The 22,818-nt window shown below is 44.4% G+C and overlaps 1 protein-coding gene across 4 annotated transcripts in view; it reads left to right on the forward strand.

The window, feature by feature from the left end:
* The window catches only part of MAPRE3 (microtubule associated protein RP/EB family member 3), a 157,459-nt gene that overhangs the window by 119,021 nt on the left and 15,620 nt on the right, over nt 1–22,818 (forward strand). For all 4 annotated transcript variants that reach the window (XR_005748593.1, XM_040348248.1, XM_040348249.1 and 1 more), the window contains 4 exons: nt 7,477–7,604; nt 10,989–11,134; nt 14,296–14,497; nt 20,991–21,139. Coding sequence is in view for 3 of the 4 variants with exons in the window: in XM_040348248.1 (XP_040204182.1) it covers nt 7,477–7,604; nt 10,989–11,134; nt 14,296–14,497; nt 20,991–21,139 (625 nt within the window). In the remaining variant the exon portion in view is untranslated. The remainder of the gene's footprint in view (nt 1–7,476; nt 7,605–10,988; nt 11,135–14,295; nt 14,498–20,990; nt 21,140–22,818) is intronic.

Genomic DNA, 22,818 nt, shown 5'->3' on the forward strand with positions numbered 1-22,818 from the left:
GTAGCTCAGAAGACACAATCAACATTATCACCAATCAACACAGAACTCCTTCACACAATTACAGGGCCAATTAGCACAAGCCACAATGAAAAACCCTTAGAAGTTATCCTAGACTTATTTACATTATAACAGACAACAGACAGGTGGCTGGAGGTGATGACATTAGCATCTTCTTACAGTATATGTCCCAACAGTATGAATGAGTCACTCTTTCTAATATGGCATATATCCTGGGAAATATTGTGGATAAATATGACTGTCCCATTTTAAGTAATCCAAGACATTTCTTAATGTCCATTATTTTCTTGCTCACCCTGTGCCCCTAAAAGACACAGGGTGATTTAGACATAAGAGGTGCACTGGGAGCTAAAGCAAGGGTATCCCATACTTTCTAAGGGATTCTGGGTTCCACAGGCCATCCCGTTACAGTTAGTGTTGAGGTTACTGGGAGGTTTAGTGTTGAGTTTACAGGGAGAGTTAGTGTTACTGAGTGGCTAGGGTTGAAGTTTCAGGGAAGGTAAGTGTTTCGTTTACAGGAGTGGTATTGTGCGGGTAGCAGAGTTTGATGGTTAGTGTTAGGGTTACAGGGAGTGTTAGTGCTATAGTTACAGGGGGTGTTAGTGTGTCAGGCAGGGCATTTCTGTCCCTTACGTGAGTTTTGCATCAGCATCTATCTCTGAAAACAGATTTACTGTGTCCAGCACATCCTCTATATCAGTTGTCCTTCTAGCTTCCCTCATCTCTCCAACCTAAGACATATCCTTCCTGATGCGAACCTTAACCACTTAAGGACCGCCTCCTGCACATATACGTCGGCAGAATGGCACGGCTGGGCACAAGCACGTATATATACGTCCTGTACTTGTACCCAGCGGTGGCGCCCGCGACCCGGTCCGAAGCTCCGGGACCGCGGGTCCCGCGGACCCGATCGCCGCTCGAGTGCGGCGATCGGTCCCCGGAGCTGAAGAACGGGGAGAGCCGTGTGTAAACACAGCTTCCCCGTGCTTCACTGTGGCGGCGTATCGATCGCGTCATCCCCTTTATAGGGGAGACACGATCGATGACGTCACACCTACAGCCATTCCCCCCTACAGTTGTAAACACTCACAAAGTGAAGCCTAACTCCTACAGCGCCCCCTGTGGTTAACTCCCAAACTGCAACTGTCATTTTCACAATAAAGAATGCAATTTAAATGCATTTTTTGCTGTGAAAATGACAATGGTCCCAAAAATGTGTCAAAATTGTCCGAAGTGTCCACCATAATGTCGCAGTCACGAAAAAAATCGCTGATCGCCGCCATTAGTAGTAAAAAAATAAATAAAAATAAAAATGCAATAAAACTATCCCCTATTTTGTAAACGCTATAAATTTTGCGCAAACCAACCGCTAAGCGATTATTGCGATTTTTCCCTCGCGGGGCATGCTGGGGGAGAGTATATCTGTGACAGGTGTCATGTGCTCAAAAATCTTCGCGGGGTCCCGGTTCCAGGTGCGGCATCCACCTTCAGGGTGCGCGCATCCATGGACCCCGCCGGCGTGGCCCGCCTGGCCAAAATTGCAGATTACACAGAGCCTCATCCGGAGGTAAAAAGGGACTCCAGTGACTTACTGGATCCTCGGTTCTATTGAAAGGATCCCAGGCTGGGTGCCGTTTGATTGGGGGGTCGGCTTGAGGAGAGCCCGGAGGCAGGTTGTCCAACAGGGCTTGAACGAACCAATTGGGGATCTGGTGACAGGTATGCTTTGCTGTCATCTGGTGACCTATGCTAAAACTTACTGGGAGGATTCGCTCCATTCATCTATTTAGCTCACTTAAAGTAATAGGCCTGTGGCAGAGGCCCTAGAGCCAGGTCTGTGAGAGAGGCCTGTTCCTCCCAGCAATCCAAAGTGACACTTCGGCTGCCAGGCTAGTGGGAGGGGTCTGTCCGGGGGCACTTCACCCACTCTGGGAAGAGTGGCGACGAATCACAAATTGACATTACTGAGAGCAGGACTGCTCGGTTCATATCCAGGCCTGATACCGCAAAGTTCTCCCTTTCTCAACCCTGTCTTCCTATTTGATGTTGATGTTGGCCGTGTTGGCCTAGAAATAAAGCATTAGAAAATCTTTATTTACTGTCTGGACCTTCGCTCACTGCTTTGTTCTCCAACTGCACCCCTAGACCATATTAAGGTAACTTAATATGCCGATCCTAACAACAAATCAGCAGCTCCTTTGGGGGTAGCGCTACATAAGGAACATTCTTCTCACTGACCATCAATGTAAGAAACATTCTTCTCACTGACCATCAATGTAAGAAACATTCTTCTCACTGACCATCAATGTAAGAAACATTCTTCTCACTGACCATCAATGTAAGAAACATTCTTCTCACTGACCATCAATGTAAGAAACATTCTTCTCACTGACCATCAATGTAAGAAACATTCTTCTCACTGACCATCAATGTAAGAAACATTCTTCTCACTGACCATCAATGTAAGAAACATTCTTCTCACTGACCATCAATGTAAGAAACATTCTTCTCACTGACCATCAATGGAAGCAAACATTCTTCTCACTTACCACCAATGTAAGGAATATTCTTCTCAATGACTACCAATGTAAAGAACATTCTTCTCACTTACCATCAATGTAAGGAACATTCTTCCTATTAACCACCAACATTCTTCTTTTTGATTCCCCAATGTAAGCAACCTTTTTCTCACTAACCACCAATGTAATGAATATTCTTCTCAATGACTTTCAATGTAAGGAACATTCTTCTCACTGACCACCAACGTAAGGAAACATTTTTTCACTGACCACAAATATAAGGAACATTGGGCCAGATCCTCAAAAGGGATACTCCGGCGTATCTACTGATACGCCGTCGTATCCCTGTTTCCATCTTTGGAACTGATCCACAGAATCAGTTTCCCATAGATAGACAGAAGATCCGACATGTGTAAGGGACTTACACTGCCGGATCTTAGGATGCAGTACCGCATCCGCCGCTGGGGGCATTTTGCGTCGAAATGCCGCCTCGGGTATGCAAATTAGCACTTACGGAGATCCACAAAGCTTTTCAGCTTCGTTTTTTCTCCGTAAGTTTTAGTTTGCAATTGTAAAATTAGGGCTGCTTTTACAAAGTGTAAACTGTTTACACCTTGTAAAAGCAGACCCTTCTGTCCAGCGACGCGTTTTTTTTGTTGTTTTAAAAAAAAAAATGTCGCCGTATCTTTTTTTTTTCCCGACGCAACTTTATTGACCCGGCGCGATCCACAAAGCTCGGCGTAACGCAATTTCGCGCTATGCACGTCGGGAAAATGACGTCACGAGCATGCGCAGTACGGCCGGCGCGGGAGCCCGCCTAATTTAAATGGGAATCGCCCCCATTTGAAGAAGAACGCCTTGGGGCCGGCGGAATTTAAGTTACACAGCCAAAAAATTCTAGGTAGGTGCTTTGTGGATCGGGCACTTAGGTAGAAATTTTAAGGCAGTGTAACTTAAATGGGAATTTTTACATTACGCCGGCTCTTTGTGGATCTGGCCCATTTTTCTCACTGACCTCCAATTTAAGGAGCATTCTTTTCACTGACCACCAATGTAAGGAGCATTCTTCTCACTGATCATCAATGTAAGGAACATTCTTCTCACTGATCACCAATGTAAGGAACATTCTTCTCACTGACCACCAATGTAGAGTATTCTTTCTACTGACCACAAAGGTAGGAATCATTTTTCCCACTGACCACCAATTGAAGCTAATGAATTGGGGTTCTGAATATGATTTTAGGGGTTCCTCTGGGGGAAAAGGTTGAGAAAGGTTGCTCCAATTGAAATCCCAGTTTTGTGTGTTAATTCGATAAATACTGATCTCTTGGTGGGTATCCATCATCTGGCGATGGTCTTCACTGTGGTAATCATATTGATTTGCGGCAGGGCAATGTAAATATTACTCTGTTGTCAGTCCTGGTATGGAGTATTGTGAATATTCTGTAGTTGGCACAGACCATCTGTTGGTACGTGTGCCAGTCTCTGGCTCTACCGTCTAATAAAAAGAATATTGTATAAAAATATATTATGAAGGACCAGATGGCAGAGATGTTGGAACCACAAACTGTACTCACAGGAACTCCAGAATCGTGCGACAAATGTGATTTCTGGCATGTCGGGGCTGATTCACCAAACAGCAGACCAAAAGTGGAGCTGTTGTCCTTAGCTACTAATAACAGAGTCCATTCACATTGCAATGTGTGCATTGAGTGCAGGTAAATGTACATGAAGGGGCAGGGCCATACGTCACTGCCGCGGGGGACAGTCAGTAAAGGAGCTGGAGGCTACAGAGCACACACAGAGCGGACAGACTCTGAGCCCAGCTCAACAATGGGCAGCGGGCGGGTAACCTGTGATTGGCCGAACAAGCCATGTGCGGGGCAGGCCTGGTGGCAGACAAGACGGTCTGTGATTGGCCATGCGGAGCTGGTCATGTGTGGAGGTGGGGCTCCACTGTGGACTGGATAATCACGCCTGCTTGCTCCCGGAGTCCTGCGTCACAATGTGTGTCTCCTGAGGTCTCGTGCTCTGTCAGCTTGCCCCCCTCTTCTCTGTCCCCCCCCCCTTCTCTCTGTCACCCCCTCCATGTCACCCCTTCCTCTCTGCCCCCCCCCCTGTCACCCCCTCTTCCCTGTCACCCCCTCCTCTCTGGCACCCCCTCCCTGTCACCCCCCGTCCTCTCTGTCACCCCCCTCCTCTCTGTCACCCCCCTCCCTGTTGAGGTCACAGGGAATGTTAGTGCTGAGGTTACTGGGGGGTTAGTGTTGAGGTTACTGGGAGGGTTAGTGCTGTGGTTACTGGGAGGGTTAGTGCTGAGGCTACTGGGAGGGTTAGTGTTGAGGTTACTGGAAGAGTTAGTGTTGAAGTTACTGGGAGGGTTAGTGTTGCAGTTACCGGGAGGTTTAGTGTTGAGATTACACGGAGGGTTAGTGTTGAGGTTACTGGGAGTGTTAGTGTTGAGGTTACTGGGAGGGTTAGTGTTGAGGTTACTAAGAGATTTAGTGTTGAGATTACAGAGGGGGTTAGTGTAACGACACCCCGTGTATGAGAGGGTTTAAAGTTGTTTAGGATATTCCATTCCCGGACACAAAGCAGCTACCAGACACTCCAACCCGGCAAACAAGGAACCCATATGAATAATTCTTCCCCACATACGAGACGACGATCCGTGTTGAGGTTCAAGCAGAAATCACAATCTTTATTGAAAGACTACAGGCTTATATACAGTAAAAGAGGAGGTGGATACATATCCTGCTCATATTACTCTGAAAATACACCTGTGACCAGACCTAATTAACATGAGCTAATTTACTAATCCCTTTAAGCAGCCAAGATGACTCAGAGACATGACCTTTAGGCTAGACTTGCCGTCTTGTAGCTCAGAAGACACAATCAACATTATCACCAATCAACACAGAACTCCTTCACACAATTACAGGGCCAATTAGCACAAGCCACAATGAAAAACCCTTAGAAGTTATCCTAGACTTATTTACATTATAACAGACAACAGACAGGTGGCTGGAGGTGATGACATTAGCATCTTCTTACAGTATATGTCCCAACAGTATGAATGAGTCACTCTTTCTAATATGGCATATATCCTGGGAAATATTGTGGATAAATATGACTGTCCCATTTTAAGTAATCCAAGACATTTCTTAATGTCCATTATTTTCTTGCTCACCCTGTGCCCCTAAAAGACACATGGTGATTTAGACATAAGAGGTGCACTGGGAGCTAAAGCAAGGGTATCCCATACTTTCTAAGGGATTCTGGGTTCCACAGGCCATCCCGTTACAGTTAGTGTTGAGGTTACTGGGAGGTTTAGTGTTGAGTTTACAGGGAGAGTTAGTGTTACTGAGTGGCTAGGGTTGAAGTTTCAGGGAAGGTAAGTGTTTCGTTTACAGGAGTGGTATTGTGCGGGTAGCAGAGTTTGATGGTTAGTGTTAGGGTTACAGGGAGTGTTAGTGCTATAGTTACAGGGGGTGTTAGTGTGTCAGGCAGGGCATTTCTGTCCCTTACGTGAGTTTTGCATCAGCATCTATCTCTGAAAACAGATTTACTGTGTCCAGCACATCCTCTATATCAGTTGTCCTTCTAGCTTCCCTCATCTCTCCAACCTAAGACATATCCTTCCTGATGCGAACCTTAACCACTTAAGGACCGCCTCCTGCACATATACGTCGGCAGAATGGCACGGCTGGGCACAAGCACGTATATATACGTCCTGTACTTGTACCCAGCGGTGGGTCGCGGGCGCGCGCCCGCGACCCGGTCCGAAGCTCCGGGACCGCGGGTCCCGCGGACCCGATCGCCGCTCGAGTGCGGCGATCGGTCCCCGGAGCTGAAGAACGGGGAGAGCCGTGTGTAAACACAGCTTCCCCGTGCTTCACTGTGGCGGCGTATCGATCGCGTCATCCCCTTTATAGGGGAGACACGATCGATGACGTCACACCTACAGCCATTCCCCCCTACAGTTGTAAACACTCACAAAGTGAAGCCTAACTCCTACAGCGCCCCCTGTGGTTAACTCCCAAACTGCAACTGTCATTTTCACAATAAAGAATGCAATTTAAATGCATTTTTTGCTGTGAAAATGACAATGGTCCCAAAAATGTGTCAAAATTGTCCGAAGTGTCCACCATAATGTCGCAGTCACGAAAAAAATCGCTGATCGCCGCCATTAGTAGTAAAAAAATAAATAAAAATAAAAATGCAATAAAACTATCCCCTATTTTGTAAACGCTATAAATTTTGCGCAAACCAACCGCTAAGCGATTATTGCGATTTTTTTTTACCAAAAATAGGTAGAAGAATACGTATCGGCCTAAACTGAGGGGGAAAAAAAATGATATATGTTTTTGGGGGATATTTATTATAGCAAAAAGTAAAAAATATTGCATTTTTTTCAAAATTGTCGCTCTATTTTTGTTTATAATGCAAAAACTAAAAACCGCAGATGTGATCAAATACCACCAAAAGAAAGCTCTATTTGTGGGGAAAAAAGGACGCCAATTTTGTTTGGGAGAGCCACGTCGCACGACCGCGCAATTGTCTGTTAAAGCGACGCAGTCCCGAACTGTAAAAACACCATGGGTCTTTAGCCAGCATATTGGTCCGGGGCTTAAGTGGTTAAAGGGTCAGTCCATCCAAAACTGATATTTTAGTGTTAACCTTGGGTAAGTAAATTGTAAACAAGTGATTGGACTCCGCATGTGTGGGCCCTTCTTCAGATCATGTAATACTCATTGTTTCATCGGAACGCATGGTTCTTTTTGCGGTGAAGGACAGAGCTATGATTAGTTATAAGGGATACATTTGGTGCTTTCGGGAAGTTATTAATGTAACATTGTGCAACAAGAATTGTGTTATTGATCAGTCTCAAGGATGAACAGCCCATATAACCACTAATGACAACACTTTTATATTTCAGCTGGGGGATGGCGGTCAATGTTTATTCCACCTCTGTGACCAGCGAGAACCTGAGTCGTCATGACATGCTGGCATGGGTCAACGACTCTTTACAACTCAGCTACACCAAAACTGAGCAGCTGTGCTCAGGTAGGACAGAAGCCATATTTTATTTTGCTTTGGTGAAAGGTAGTCACAGACAAAGGTAGCATTGGAAGATTTGTCAAGGACATAAAGGCCTCTTGTTATTAGATATCTGTACTTGTTTTAAAGTAGAACTAAATTCAAAATGAATAGAGTAAGATAGGGTTATAACTCCTGACAATTTTATTTTTGCTCTCTGTGTCCCATTGGGGAGATTTCCCTTTACTTCCTGTCCCATAGCCAAGACAGGAAGTAAGATGAAATCCCTCCAAAGAAAGGGAACCCTGGTTGTCACCAGGATCACCAGAGCTAGTATCTACATTGGAAAAATTCCCCTATATTACTTTTTCTGGGACAACCAAAATTCAGGTTTTTCTTTTGCTTTCACTTTTGGTGGTGATGGTAAACATGATGAATAAAGATGATGAATCTCCCTGATCTCCACTTGCTTCCACATCCCATGCAGAGCTCCTGCTCTTCTACATTTTGAACACAGGAGGTCAGCTGCTGGGCATTTGCACCATTCAGAGATTGGTTTGCATTTTCTCATTGAATGAAAAGTATTCTCTGATTGGACAAGTCCAGTCAGAGAACGTTTTGCATTCTTTGATAAGATACACAGTGATCTCTTAGTGGCACCCGAGCCAAGTGGCCAACCTCCTTTGTTGAGAATGCAGCAGTAGAGAAGCCGATCGACACAGGAAATGGAAGCTAGTGGGAATCACTGAAGTAACGGACAGTGATTTCCAGCTTCTAGAGGGACTCCACAGGTATGGTATGTAGACATTTACAATGGTCCAAGTTGGACCAATGTCCACACCTGGAATTCTTCTTTAAAAAAGGACTTACCGTATTTTCCGGTGTATAAGACGACCAGACGTATAAGACGACCCTTTATTCTACTGTTTTTGCCTATACTCACTGTATAGGACGACCCCCCCTTCTGAGGCTTCATATTGCCTAGATTTCCTTCTTCTCATTTGAATTTGAAGCCATACGGCGCTGAGTCAACCACGGAGAGCGATGTATTCTATTAATGAATACAAAGCCTGCTCGGATTGGCAGAGGCTGTGACATCATCAGCCCGTGCCACTCTGACTCACTGTAATGTATCCTGCTCGGATTGGCAGAGGTTGTCTCCAATCCGAGCAGGCTTAGCAGGCTCTGTATTCATCAGCAGAGTGCATCGCACTGACATCCATCTGGTGGCCGCTTCACCCGCCGTATAAGACGACCCCCGTTTTTTGGCTGTGAAGTTTAGGTGTAAAAGGTCGTCTTATACGCCGGAAAATACGGTAATTAAAGTGACCCTGTCAGCATTATTGAAATTTCCAAAAGGCCAATCCCCAATCAGTAGAAGGGTTCTTAAACCCACCTCTCCAATGTCCCATGTCTCTTAACTCCCTGCTGTTCCAGCACTGCAGCCTGTAATTTTATGTCCATTGGACATTTCCAAAAATTTCAGATGCCGATGTCCCTGTTAAAATACTTCTAATGGGAATCTAGTTGAAGCTTCATATACCAAAAGTCTCTTAAGGTTTGCTTCTTGTGGAAGGTGTGCCCAAAAATGCTAAGCAGAGGGCAAAGAACTAGTCACCAGTATCACCTCTTGTCTCCCTACAGCGGATCTTTCCACCATTAATGACTTACCATGCCTGGTTCTGCATTGCATGTCTAGGTGGATGCAGCCATCTTGGTAGAGGCAGGGCTTTACTTCCTTGTCTTAGATTTGCCCACCTGGTGATTTGTTATCTGATGACCACCATCTGTGCTGGATTTCTATTTATTTTTTACTGTTATGGAGAATGTACCAGTGGTAGCTGGAACACAGAAAGGTGACTATGGACACCCAGAACTCCCAGGTTTACAGGAACATAGAGAAAATTATGGCTGAGGGATCTCACTTTTGGACTAATGATTACATAGAAGACTCCAAAGACTGAAACAACCCACTGGGCTCCACCTATACCTAAAATAACACTTTTTAGGAGGAATTGCTATAATAGCAAAAAAATTGTGGTGGGTTCCACTTTCAAATGTGGTTTAAATAGACCAGACCTCAACATAAGGGCCCTATTCTTCATGGCACTAATGAAGTCAAAGGGGCATCTAATGAGAGAGACTAGATAGGTCTAATAGAGTGGGACAGACATGTACTGTAAGTGAAGATAATAATCAAGTAGAAAGGACAAATAATCAGTGCTACTATTAACTATCATTAGTAAGACCTCATCTGGAATATGCAGTTCAGTTTTGGGCACCAGTTCTCAAAAAGGATATCGGAGAACTGGAGAAAGTGCAGAGAAGGGCAACCAAACTGATAAGAGGAATGGAGGAGCTCAGCTATGAGGAAAGATTAGATGAACTAAATGTATTCACTCTTGAGAAGAGGAGAATAAGGGGGGATATGATCAACATGTACAAATATATAAGAGGTCCATACAGTGAACTTGGTGTTGAGTTATTCACTTTACGGTCAACACTGAGGACAAGGGGGCACTCTTTACGTCTAGAGGAAAAGAGATTTCACCTCCAAATACGGAAAGGTTTCTTCACAGTAAGAGCTGTGAAAATGTGGAACAGACTCCCTCCAGAGGTGGTTCTGGCCAGCTCAGTAGATTGCTTTAAGAAAGGCCTGGATTCTTTCCTAAATGTACAGAATATAACTGAGTACTAAGATTTGTAGGTAAAGTTGATCCAGGGTAAATATGATTGCCTCTCGGGGGATCAGGAAGGAATTTTTCCCCCTGCTGTAGCAAATTGGATCATGCTCTGCTGGGGTTTTTTGCCTTCCTCTGGATCAACTGTGGGTATGGAGTTGGGTGTATAGGATTGTACTGTGTTTTTTTTTTTTTTTTGTGGTTGAACTGGATGGACTTGTGTCTTTTTTCAACCTGACTAACTATGTAACTATGTATGCCACGTACACACGATCGGAAAATCCGTCAAGAAATCTGTGGATTTTTTTCAGATGGAATTCCGGCTCAAACTTGTGTTACATACACACGGTCACATCAAATTCTGCCCGTCAAGAACGCGGTGACGTACAACGCTATGACGAGCCGAGAGAAATGAAGGTGAATGCTTCCAAGCATGCATCGACTTGATTCCGAGCATGTGTAGGATTTTTCTCCATCGGAATTGCATACAGACGATCGGAAATTCCTTCAAGAACTTTTCCTATCTTGAAGGAAGTTCCGACAGAAAAATTCTGATGGAGCCTACAAATGGTCAAAATTTCTGACCAAAAGCTCACAATTTCCGATTGTGTATACGCGGCATTAGTGTTATACAAGATCTAACTAGAACTCTTAGTGTTTGGACTGAATTAGTATTTTGGAGGGTAAAGAAAATATAAATGGTTCTGTAGCAGTTGTCATCTCTCTACAGGTGCGGCGTACTGTCAGTTTATGGACATGCTCTTCCCCGGCTGTATCTTACTGAAAAAAGTGAAATTTCAGGCCAAGCTGGAACATGAATACATCCACAACTTCAAAGTCTTACAGGCTGCCTTTAAGAAGATGGGCGTAGACAAAGTAAGTTTGCTGTGTCCAGTGTGTGCGGGTCCATATATATACACTTACGTTGTGGTGGTCACAGTGTTTTATGGTAGAATGTATTACCAAGGTTTTGTGGATACCTGACCATCACAGCTACTGTATTGTCAAACTTATGTAGACAGCCCTCCACATTATGTTCAGGTGTTTCCAGCGAAGGGTATGGTTAATGTTACAGCAGGCAAAGACATTTTAGACCATTGTGCTCATCCAACCTTCTGGCTACAGTTTGGGAAAATTCCAGTTCAGTTCCAGCACAAAGCCAGCTCAATAAAGACATATGCCTAGATTCAGGTACGTTGCCGCAACTTTGCGGCGGCGTAGCTTAAGGCATTTAAGCTACGCCGCCGTAAGTTAACGAGGCAAGTACATGATTCACAATGTACTTGCCTGCTATGTTACGGCGGCGTAGCCTAAAGCAGGTGGGCGTAAGGGCTCGGAATTCAAATGTGTGTAAGGGGGGCGTTTTTTATGTTAATAAGGCTTGACCTTACGTTTTTTCCGTTTTTTTTCTTTACTGCGGATGCGCCGGGCGCCTACATTTCCCAGTGTGCATTGCGGCTAAGTACGCCGCACGGGCCTATTGATTTTGACGTGGATGTAAACGACGTAAATCCCGGTTCACGGACGGCTTACGCAAACGACGTAAAAATTTCGAATTTCGACACGGGAATGGCGGCCATACGTAACATTACTATTCCATGTAGGGCTAAGCTCTAACTTTAGGCGGCCTATCTCTAACTTAAATGGCGTAAAAGTACTGTGTCGGCCGGGCGTACGTTCGTGAATCGGCGTATCTAGTCATTTACATATTAGCGGCCATCCGAAATATTGCAATCTAAGATAGGACGGCGCAAGCCGTCGTATCTTAGATATGTTTAAGCGTATCTCTGTTTGCGCATACGCTTAAACATAAGTCGGCGTAGATTCTGAGTTAGGTCGGCTTATCTACTGATAAGCCGGCCTAACTCTTTGTGAATCTACCTAATAATTTGGTGTGGAGGAACTTGAGTGGCCTGCACAGAGCCCAGACCTCAACCCTACTGGACACTATTTGGACGAATTGGAACAATGATTGCAAGCCAGGTCTTCTCATCCAACATCTGTACCCAACCCCCCCCAAATGTTCTCTTGGCTGAATGGGAAAATGTGTGCACAGACACACTCTAAAATCTCATGGAAAGTCTTCCAAGAAGAGTGAAAGCTGGTCTAACCACAAGGGGGGCAGCGCTATATAATTGTCCATGGTTTTGGAATAGGATGTCCAACCAGCTCATGTCAGGTCAGGTGTCCATAAACTTCTTGCCATATCATGTATTAAATGGTATTTCACTATTGGAGTGTTCATTACTTTTTGAACATGATCAATATGCTTTATACCGTAAGTCTGGGATTTAAGTGATTGTAAAGGAAATACAAAAAAATCAAATTGTTATACTTACTTGCTCTATGCAAGGTGGAGCACCAATCCTCCTCTTCTCAGGACCCCTGCAGGCATTCTATGGCATTTCCACCCTTTCGGGAGTGTCACCATAGCAAGCCGCTTGCAATGGGGGCACTCGTGTGTACTAGCTCCCAAGCCAGCTCTCTGTGTCCATAAAACACAGAGATCGTGGCTCAGCCCCACCTCCTGGTCCCAACTCACTGGCTGTGATTGACAGCAGCGGGAGCCAATGGCTCCCACTGCTGCATCTCAGCCAGTCATGAGGGAGAGACCTGGGAGAGCCCACGCTCTAGTGCACATCGCTGGAGTGAGATCGGACTTAGGTAAGTATTGGAGGAGGCTGAGGGGGGGAGCTGCATACTGAATAGAATGCATTCATGTAAAAAAAACTTCAGTCTTTATAACCACTTTTAGCTTAGTTATGCAAAAGAGATCTTACTAAACATGTTATGACATTATTTTACTAAAGAGTCATTTACCTAGGGTGTTTTTCTTTCCAGTCTTTGATGGTTGAAGTCAGGGTTTGGAATATTGGTGTCAGTGTGGACACATATTAATGTAAACAATAAAAGATTTGTAGGGAATGGTAAAAGGGGAACTCTAGTTTTTTTTTTTTAAGTCTACCCCTACCCCACCATGTGTTAAAAAAATATTTTTGAAGTTCTACATATCCTTATGCTGTCCTCAACTTCTTCCTTGGTTCAGCTCAAGCAGTCTTCTTTGAGCAGAACAACAGTCATATAATTCTGCCTATTTTCTATGAACCCAGCCTGTTGCCCCCTAGGGGTCGTGTCGTTCCGAAAGCTGGGCTCAAAGTATTCCAGGACAAATGCACACACACAATCGGAAAAATCCGACAAGAAATGTTCGATGTGAGCTTTTGATTGGAAATTCCGACCATGTGTAGGCTCGATCGGACATTTTCTGTTGGAATTTCCGAAGCGGAAAATTTGAGAGTTCTCAAATTTTCAGATGGGAAAAGTTCTTCCGATCGTCTGTATGCAATTCCAAAACACAAAAATATTTGTGTTGTACGTCACCGCGTTCTTGACGTTCGGATCTTCCTACAACATTTGTGTGACTGTGTGTATGCAACACAAGTTTGAGACAACATTCCGTCGGAAAAAAATCCACGGCTTTGTTGTGGAAATGTTTGATCGTGTGTACGCGGCTTAAGAGGCACTCACAAGTCATTACGTTAGCGCTGCCCAGTCCTGGAAGAATGACCACCTTCTGCCTCCACCAGAGGAACAAGAGAAGTTACGCTTTAAACACCTCTGCTGTTCTTGTTTTCCTTCTGCATCGTATTTGAGAGATTTCTCTTAGTAAGGAGAAATCTCTCCAAATGGCTTTGGCAGTTGTCATTGGAACATGTGTCCCGATTGGAGGATTTCCCATCTTTTTCTATTTTAGTGACAACTCAAAATTTTAGATTTTTCCTCCACTTTTCAGTAGTCACCACAACAATTAGAGCAGGCAAATCTCCCAAGTAAGCATACAGGCAACAATTGAACCCTAACAGAGGTTCTAAACGCTTTCTACTCTGTACAAGCTAATAAGACGGTTTTGGCTTAAGATACACTTTCAATACATTTTTGGATCATTCATGCACTGTATTACCTGGATTCTTTGCTGTGATGTGTCAATGTCAGACTCCATCCCAGTACAGACACAAATAATCTCTACCTCTCTGCAGATTATTCCAGTAGAGAAACTAGTGAAAGGAAAGTTCCAGGACAACTTTGAATTCGTCCAGTGGTTTAAGAAATTATTTGATGCAAATTACGATGGGAAGGATTATGACCCTCTATTGGCCAGACAAGGACAAGACGTAGCGCCCCCACCTAACCCAGGAGACCAGGTCTTCAACAAGCCCAAGAAACCAATTGGCACAGCAGGTATGATTATATTTATCTACTGCTGATGTGTTTATACAAATTATGATTTTTTTTAAGAATAAACTGTTATTTTTGTTTCTGTTATCAATTGTAAATTTTTTATATATATATATATATATATATATATATATATATATATATATATATATATACACATACACACACATATATATATATATATATATATATATATATATATATATATATATATGGAAAATAAATAGTTGCGCTATACCAAGGATGTGCTACCATTAAGGGAGCACATCAACCTGTGGGATAAACCTATGTGCCTTATTAATATTGGTACATGAGCATATATTATTGAAATTGATTGCTAGCACCAAAATATATCACCATAAGTGAATACCGTGCGATTTACACACGTGCTCTGTCCATATGATTAACAGAGATGAATTTAGTCCATCCGTGGATGAGTAAAAAAATATAAATAAAATAATAAAAATTATTTTTTTTTAAAAATATAATGGGCCAGATTCTCGTAGAATCGGCGTTGGCATAGTGTAAGCTATTTACACTACACCACCGCAACTTACTGGAGCAAGTGCCGTATTCTCCAAGCACTTGCTCCGTAATTTGCGGCGGCGTAGTGTAAATGGCCCGGCGTATGGCTGCGTAATTCAAAAGGGGCGGCTTGTATTCAAATTAAGCGCGCCCCCGTGCCGATTGAACTGCGCATGCGCCGGGCTGAAAGATAGCCCAGTGCGCATGCTCCGGCTCACGACGGAAAACGTCAATGACGCCGACGTGAGCGTCATTGACGTAAAGTCGTATTCAAGAACGACTTAGTAAAACGACGTAACCGACGGAAAAAGACGACGCAGACCCGACGCCATACTTAACATGGCATACGGCGGACTGGCGGAAGGTTACCCCTCATATAGCAGGGGTAACCTTGCGCTTACGTAAACGACGTGGACGCGTCGCAAATTCATTCGGGAATCGGCGTATCAGGCTCATTTGCATAGTCAAATGAGACCTGAACGTAAACGCCACCCAGCGGTCAGCGTTGTATTGCATTTAGGATCCGACGGTGTAAGTGACTTAAACCAGTTGGATCCTAGCCTAATTCCGGCGTATCTTGTTTTGTGAATACAAAACAATGATACGCCGGCGGGAATTTCGAATTACGCCGGTGTATGTGTAGATACACCGGCGTAACTCTTTTGAGAATCTGGCCCATAAAGTCCAAAAAATGGATGTAAGGAAAAGTCCATAGAATGGTGTGACTACATATACACCCGTGCAGTTCCAAATTAAGGGCCAGATCCTCAAAAGGGATACGCCGGCGTATCTACTGATACGCCGTTGTATCCCTGTTTCTATCTTTGGAACTTATCCACAGAATCAGTTTCCAAGAGATAGACAGAAGATCCGACATGTGTAAGGGACTTACACTGCCGGATCTTAGGATGCAGTACCGCATCCGCCGCTGGGGGCATTTTGCGTCGAAATGCCGCCTCGATCCACAAAGCTCGGTGTAACGTAATTTCGCGCTATGCACGTCGGGAAAATGACGTCACGAGCATGCGGCCGGCGCGGGAGCGCGCCTAATTTAAATGGGAATCGCCCCAATTTGAAGAGGAACGCCTTGCGCCGGCGGAATTTAAGTTACACAGCCGAAAATTTCTAGGTAAGTGCTTTGTGGATCGGGCACTTAGGTAGAAATTTTAAGGCAGTGTTACTTAAATGGAAATTTTTACGTTACGCCGGCTCTTTGTGGATCTGGCCCTAAGTGTGTTTCTGTGATCCCTCGAAGACCCAATGTGAATCCACCACCAGCCAAATAATCGGCTTACCAGATCAAAAGGTCCTAATGGACCAAATACAGCATATAGGAATCCAACAGGAAAGCCAGGATGATTTATTTAAAAACAGGGTATAAAGTATACAACTCACATTTAGCAGATGAAAAACAAGCCTTGAGCCTGTAGCGCCGGCCGGACGCTAACAGGCAAACCCGTTCATATGGAGATACAGCGAAAGAGGGTGATGACGTCAGCACGTCGCTCGCTCCGCCCATATATATACAGGGTGCCTCTGTGGAGCGTAGTTTTCAGGGCATGCTGGCTTTTCTTATAAGAAATCTCAGCTCAGCACTATCTGCTTTTATAGAAGTATCCTGCATAGAGATTAATTAGTTGTATGATTTGTTTGTATTACCTGCGAAAGTGGTAAAGAGGCGAGAGGAGCGTTTCCTTTTTGTGTAAGGCAGGCCATAGAAGGGTCAGGTTTTTTTTCTTTCATTCAACCAAAATGAACTGGATTCCCCCATCCACAGCAGCGATTGAGCGTGATAAATGCGACAGGGCAGATGTACAGAAATCGCTTGGTAGATCGACTTCTGTTAAAAAAAGGGGGACATACATGGATTGAAATTCAGGCAGTTCCAGCTGAACTGACAGAACTTCGAAAAATGTATGGCTGGCGTAAATCATCCTGCAGTGTGTGCCATCCAAACTCTCTGCTGTTCAATTTTGTTTTACAACAAACCTCTAAAAAAACTACAATTTTTCTGATTTACTTCCATATTTAGTATTCTAGATTTAGCCAATAAAAAAGACAAATACAACCCCAGTTCCCAAAAAGTTGTGTTAAATCTACATAGAACCAGAATGCAATGATTTGCAAATCCCATAAACCCATATTTTATTCACAAAAGAAAATAGAAAACATATAAATTGTTTAAACTAAGAAAATTTACCATTTTAATAAAAAATAAACAAATAAAAAAAATGATTTTTGAAATTGATGGCAGCAACATGTCTCAAAGAGGTTTACACACGGTTATGTTTACCACAGTGTAGCATCCCCTCTTCTAATAACACTCTGTAAACATCTGGGAACTGAGGAGTTTTGGGAGATGAACGTTGTCCCATTCTTACCTGATATAGGATTCATGCTGCTTAACAGTCCTAGGTCTTCTTTGTTGTATTTTTTGGTTCCAAGTTTCACCAAATATTTTCAGTTGGTGAAAGGTCCAGAATGCAGGCAAACCAGTTAAAAGGGTTGTAAAGGTACAATTTTTTTTCCTAAATAGCTTCCTTTACCTTAGTGCAGTCCTCCTTCACTTACCTCATCCTTCCATTTTGCTTTTAAATGTCCTTATTTCTTCTGAGAAATCCTCACTTCCTGTTCTTCTGTCTGTAACTCACCACAGTAATGCGAGGCTTTCTCCCTGGTGTGGAGTGTCGTGCTCGCCCCCTCCCTTGGACTACAGGAGAGTCAGGACGCCCACTAACACACAGCTCATTTCTCTATCTGTAACGTAGAGAACGTCCTGACTCTCCTGTAGTCCAAGGGAGGGGGCGAGCGCGACACTCCACACAAGGGAGAAAGCCTTGCATTACTGTGTGGAGTTACAGACAGAAGAACAGGAAGTGAGGATTTCTCAGAAGAAATAAGGACATTTAAAGGCAAGGAAGCTATTTCGGAAAAAAAATTGTACCTTTACAACCCCTTTAAGCACCCAAACTCTTCAGCCCTGTACACACAGCCCAGATTCTCGTCAGGAAAAAAACGTTGTTTTTCCTGACGAGATTCCTGGCAAGATTCTCTTGCCGGCCGAGTGTACACACATACGATTCAAAAGAACCCGCTGTTCTTTTGAATGGCACGAACGCAGTGACGTATGCGCTCGTCACATTCGATGCCGTCGCCGCCATCTTGCTTCACCCTACCTATGCCTTGGAAGCTACCGCGCATGCGTCAAAGTCATTTCGAGCATGCGCAGGTTTCCACGCCGACAGGTAAGTATACACAGCTCGGGTTTCTCGGTAGGGAAAACACTGCCGAGAATCACAACGAGAAAATAGAGAGCAGGTTCTTTATTTTTCTCGTCTAGATTCTGGGCAGTTTTCTCTCGTCCCTCAAAGCCTCGTACACACGCACAGTTTACTAGGCAAGAAATCTCTGCCAGCAGTTTTCCTGCTGTTTCTTGCAGAGAAAACCGTGTGTGTGTACGAGGCTTCATACTATGAAGTCATGCTGTTGTCATAGATACAGTATGCTGTTTAACATAGTCCTGCTAAAATATGCAAGACCTTCCCTGAAAAAAGACATTGGGGGCTATTTACTAAAGGCAAATCCACTTTGCACTACAGGTGCAAAGTGCACTTGAAATTGCACTGAAAGTTGACTTGGAAGTGCAGTCACTGTAGATCTGAGGGGGACTTGCAAGGAAAATAAAAAACAGCATTTAAGCTTGCACATGATTGGATAATAAAATCAGCAGAGCTTCCCCTCATTTCAGATCTACCCCTCAGATTTACAGCGACTGCACTTCCAAGTGCACTTTCAGTGCAATTTCAAGTGCACTTTGCACTTGTAGTTTGCACTTGTAGTGCAAAGTGGATTTGCCTTTTGTAAATAACCCCCATTGTCTCGATGGGAAAAAATCCTGCTCTAAAACCTGAATAAATTTTTCTGCATTGACGGTGCGTTTCCAGATGTGCTAGCTACCAATTCCATACACAATAATACATTCCCATACCATAAGTGAGGCAGGCTTTTGAACTGAGCACTGATAACAAGCCAGAATGTCCCTCTCCTTTTTAGTCCGGAGGATGCAACACCAATGGTTGCCAAAAAGAATGTCAAATTTAGTTTCGTCTGACCACAGAACAGTTTTCCACTTTGCAACAGACCATTTTAAATGAGCATTGTCCCAGAGAAGACAGCAGTGTTTCAGGATCATGTTCAGCTATGTCTTCTCCTTTGCATAATAGAGCTATACCTTGCTTTTTGGATGGCACAATGAAATCTGTTCACAGACAGTGAAGTATTCCTGAGCTCATACGGTGATGCCTGTTTTTAATGCAGAATCAAGCCTGTTTTTAAAGCAGTGCTTTCTGAGGGTCCCTTAGATCACGGGCATCCAATATTGCGTTTCAGCCTTGTCCCTTGCACACATACATTTCTCCAGATTCTCAGAATCTTTTTATGATATTATGTACTGTAGATGATGATATATTTAAAGTCTTTGCATTTTTACATTGAGGAACTTTATTCTAAGATTGTTTGACAATTTTAGACACATCTTTTTACAAGTTGGTGAACCTCTGCCCATCTTTACTTCTGAGACACTCATACTCTGATTTCTCTTCAGATCGAATAAATCTTTAGCCTTTTACTTCTGAGACACTCTGTTTTTTTTTTTACGAAAGGCAAATCCACTTTGCCCTACAAGTGCAAACTACAAGTGCAAGTGCACTTGAAATTGCACTGAAAGTGCACTTGGAAGTGCAGTCGCTGTAGATCTGAGGGGGACATGCAAGGACAATAAAAAAAAGCATTTTAGCTTGCACATGATTGGATGATAAAATCAGCAAAGCTTCCCCTCATTTCAGATCTATCCCTCAGATTTACAGCGACTGCACTTCTAAGTTCACTTTCAGTGCAATTTCAAGTGCACTTTGCCTTTTGTAAATAACCCCCTCTGAGGCCCCGTACACACGACCGAGTTTCTCGGCAGAATTCAGCCAGAAACTCGGTCGGAGCTGAATTCTTCCGAGAAACCCGGCCGTGTGTACACTTTCGGTCGAGGAAGCCGACGAGGACCTCGGCGAGGAAATAGAGAACATGTTCTCTATTTCCTCGTTGTTCAATGGGAAATTTCGGCTCGCCGAGATCCTCGGCGGCTTCACAAGGAACTCGACGGGCAAAACGATGTGTTTTGCCCGTCGAGTTCCTCGGACGCGTGTACGGGGCCTCACTCTTTAAGATGCTCTTTCCTATACCTAGTCATGTTACCGACCTGTTGCCAATTAACATGTTCTTCTAGCTTTTTCTTCTTAGTACCACTTACTTGCCAGTTTTTTGTTGCCCTCTTCTAACTTTTTTGAGACATGTTGCTGCCATTGATTTCAAAATGACCTTCTTTTTTTCTTAAGGCTGGGTTCTCACCTATGCAAAATTGGATGCATCAAATTCGCATGACAGGAGATTGTGACCGGGTCTGTATGGAGCCGGTTCACGTATTTCCATTGCAGCTGCAGAGCGGTTTGCTGGAACGCTGTGCGTCTTTGGATCCGTTTCAGGGCCGAATTTATGCACAAATTCGACCCTGATTCCTTCCTGAAATGGAGAACAGGGATGCACCGGCCCCCCGCTATGAGCCGCATTTGTCGGAGGTGTGAACCAAGCCTGAAATGGCAAAGTTTAAACATTTGATATATTATGGGTTTATGAGATTTTCAGATCATTGCATTCTGTTTTTATATATATTTACACAGCGTCCCAAATTTCAAACTTTTTTGCAGTGGGGATTATACATTTTTTTCCCCTGAACGTAAGAAATACAAAACATTATAAGCATGCTAAATGCTGTACATTCCTTTTATTCTACAAGCAGACGTGATCAGTAGTCTAGTTGTCCAGATATGAAAACTGATTTGGTTACATGATTGGCATTATCAGTGGCGATTAGTTATTCAACTTATCTCTGTAATGTGTTCCTTCTCACTGCCTTCCACAGTGCCCCAGAGAACATCCCCTACGGGCCCCAAGACAATGCAGCCCCTAGCACGATTGCCAAACGTCACCCACCCTGTACGGAAAAACCCACCCATCACCCGGAACGGTGGCAATGACTTGGATTCACGGATCGTAGAACTCAACCAGCAGGTAAGAGAGCATGAAACTTTAATGTCAGAGTGGCGGCTGATGCTCAAAATTTTTGGGGGGCGCAAACAAACTGAAAATAAAAATAAAAACATCAATTGCCGTCACTGTGCCCAGTAAACACAGTTTGTCCTCTAAAATGCAGCCAGTTCGTCCCCCCAAATGCAGCCAGTTTGTCCCCTAAAATGCAACCAGTTTTTCCCCCCAAATGCAACCAGTTTGTCCGCTCAAATGCAGCCAAATTGTCCCCTCAAATGCAGCCAATTTGTCCCCTCAAATGCAACCAGTTTGTCCGCTCAAATGCAGCCAAATTGTCCCCTCAAATGCAACCTGTTTGTCCCCCCAAATGCAGCCAGTTTGTCCCCTCAAATGCAACCAGTTTGTCTGCTCAAATGCAGCCAAATTGTCCCCTCAAATGCAACCAGTTTGTCTGCTCGAATGCAGCCAAATTGTCCCCTCAAATGCAACCAGTTTGTCCCCTCAAATGCAACCAGTTTGTCCCCTCAAATGCAACCAGTTTGTCCCCTCAAATGCAACCAGTTTGTCCGCTCAAATGCAGCCAAATTGTCCCCTCAAATGCAACCAGTTTGTCCCCTCAAATGCAACCAGTTTGTCCGCTCAAATGCAGCCAAATTGTCCCCTCAAATGCAACCAGTTTGTCCCCCCAAATGCAGCCTGTTTGTCCCCCCAAATGCAGCCAGTTTGTCCCCTAAAATGCAACCAGTTTTTCCCCCCAAATGCAACCAGTTTGTCCCCTCAAATGCAACCAGTTTGTCCGCTCAAATGCAGCCAAATTGTCCCCTCAAATGCAACCAGTTTGTCCCCCCAAATGCAGCCTGTTTGTCCCCCCAAATGCAGCCAGTTTGTCCCCTCAAATGCAACCAGTTTGTCCCCCCAAATGCAGCCTGTTTGTCCCCCCAAATGCAGCCAATTTGTCCCCTCAAATGCAACCAGTTTGTCCCCCCAAATGCAGCCAGTTTGTCCCCTCAAATGCAACCAGTTTGTCCCCCCAAATGCAGCCAGTTTGTCCCCCCAAATGCAGCCAGTTTGTCACCTCAAATGCAACCAGTTTGTCTGCTCAAATGCAGCCAAATTGTCCCCTCAAAAGCAGCCAGTTTGTGCCCCAAATGCAGCCAGGGTGTGCCTCCAATTGCCGCCAGTTTGTGCCCCCAATTGCCACCAGTTTGTGCCCCCAATTGCCGCCAGTTTGTGCCCCCAATTGCAGCCAGTTTGTGCCCCAATTGCAGCCAGTTTGTGCCCCCAATTGCCGCCAGTTTGTGCCCCCAATTGCTGCCAGTTTGTGCCCCTAAATGCAGCCAGTTTGTCCCCCCAATTGCTGCCAGTTTGTGCCCCTAAATGCAGCCAGTTTGTCCCCCCAATTGCTGCCAGTATGTGCCCCCAATTGCCACCAGTTTGTGCCCCCAATTTCCTCCAGTTTGTGCCCCCAAATGCAGCCAGTTTCCGCCCCCAGCCCAGCACTTACCTTCCTCGGGTCAGCGCCGTCCTCTCCACGCTCCCTCGATGTCTTCTCCCGCCCTTGATGTCGTTTCAGCCAATCAAGTGACCGGTAACCAGACCCGGTGCACCTGATTGGCTGAGAGGCAGGGCAGTGTTAGAGAAGTGATTCCCTAACACAGCACTGTTTAACCAGGGAACACACAGCCCGTGCGCCCTCTGGTTAA

The sequence above is a fragment of the Rana temporaria genome, chromosome 4 (assembly GCF_905171775.1).
Source record: "Rana temporaria chromosome 4, aRanTem1.1, whole genome shotgun sequence".
Taxonomy (NCBI): Eukaryota; Metazoa; Chordata; class Amphibia; order Anura; family Ranidae; genus Rana; species Rana temporaria.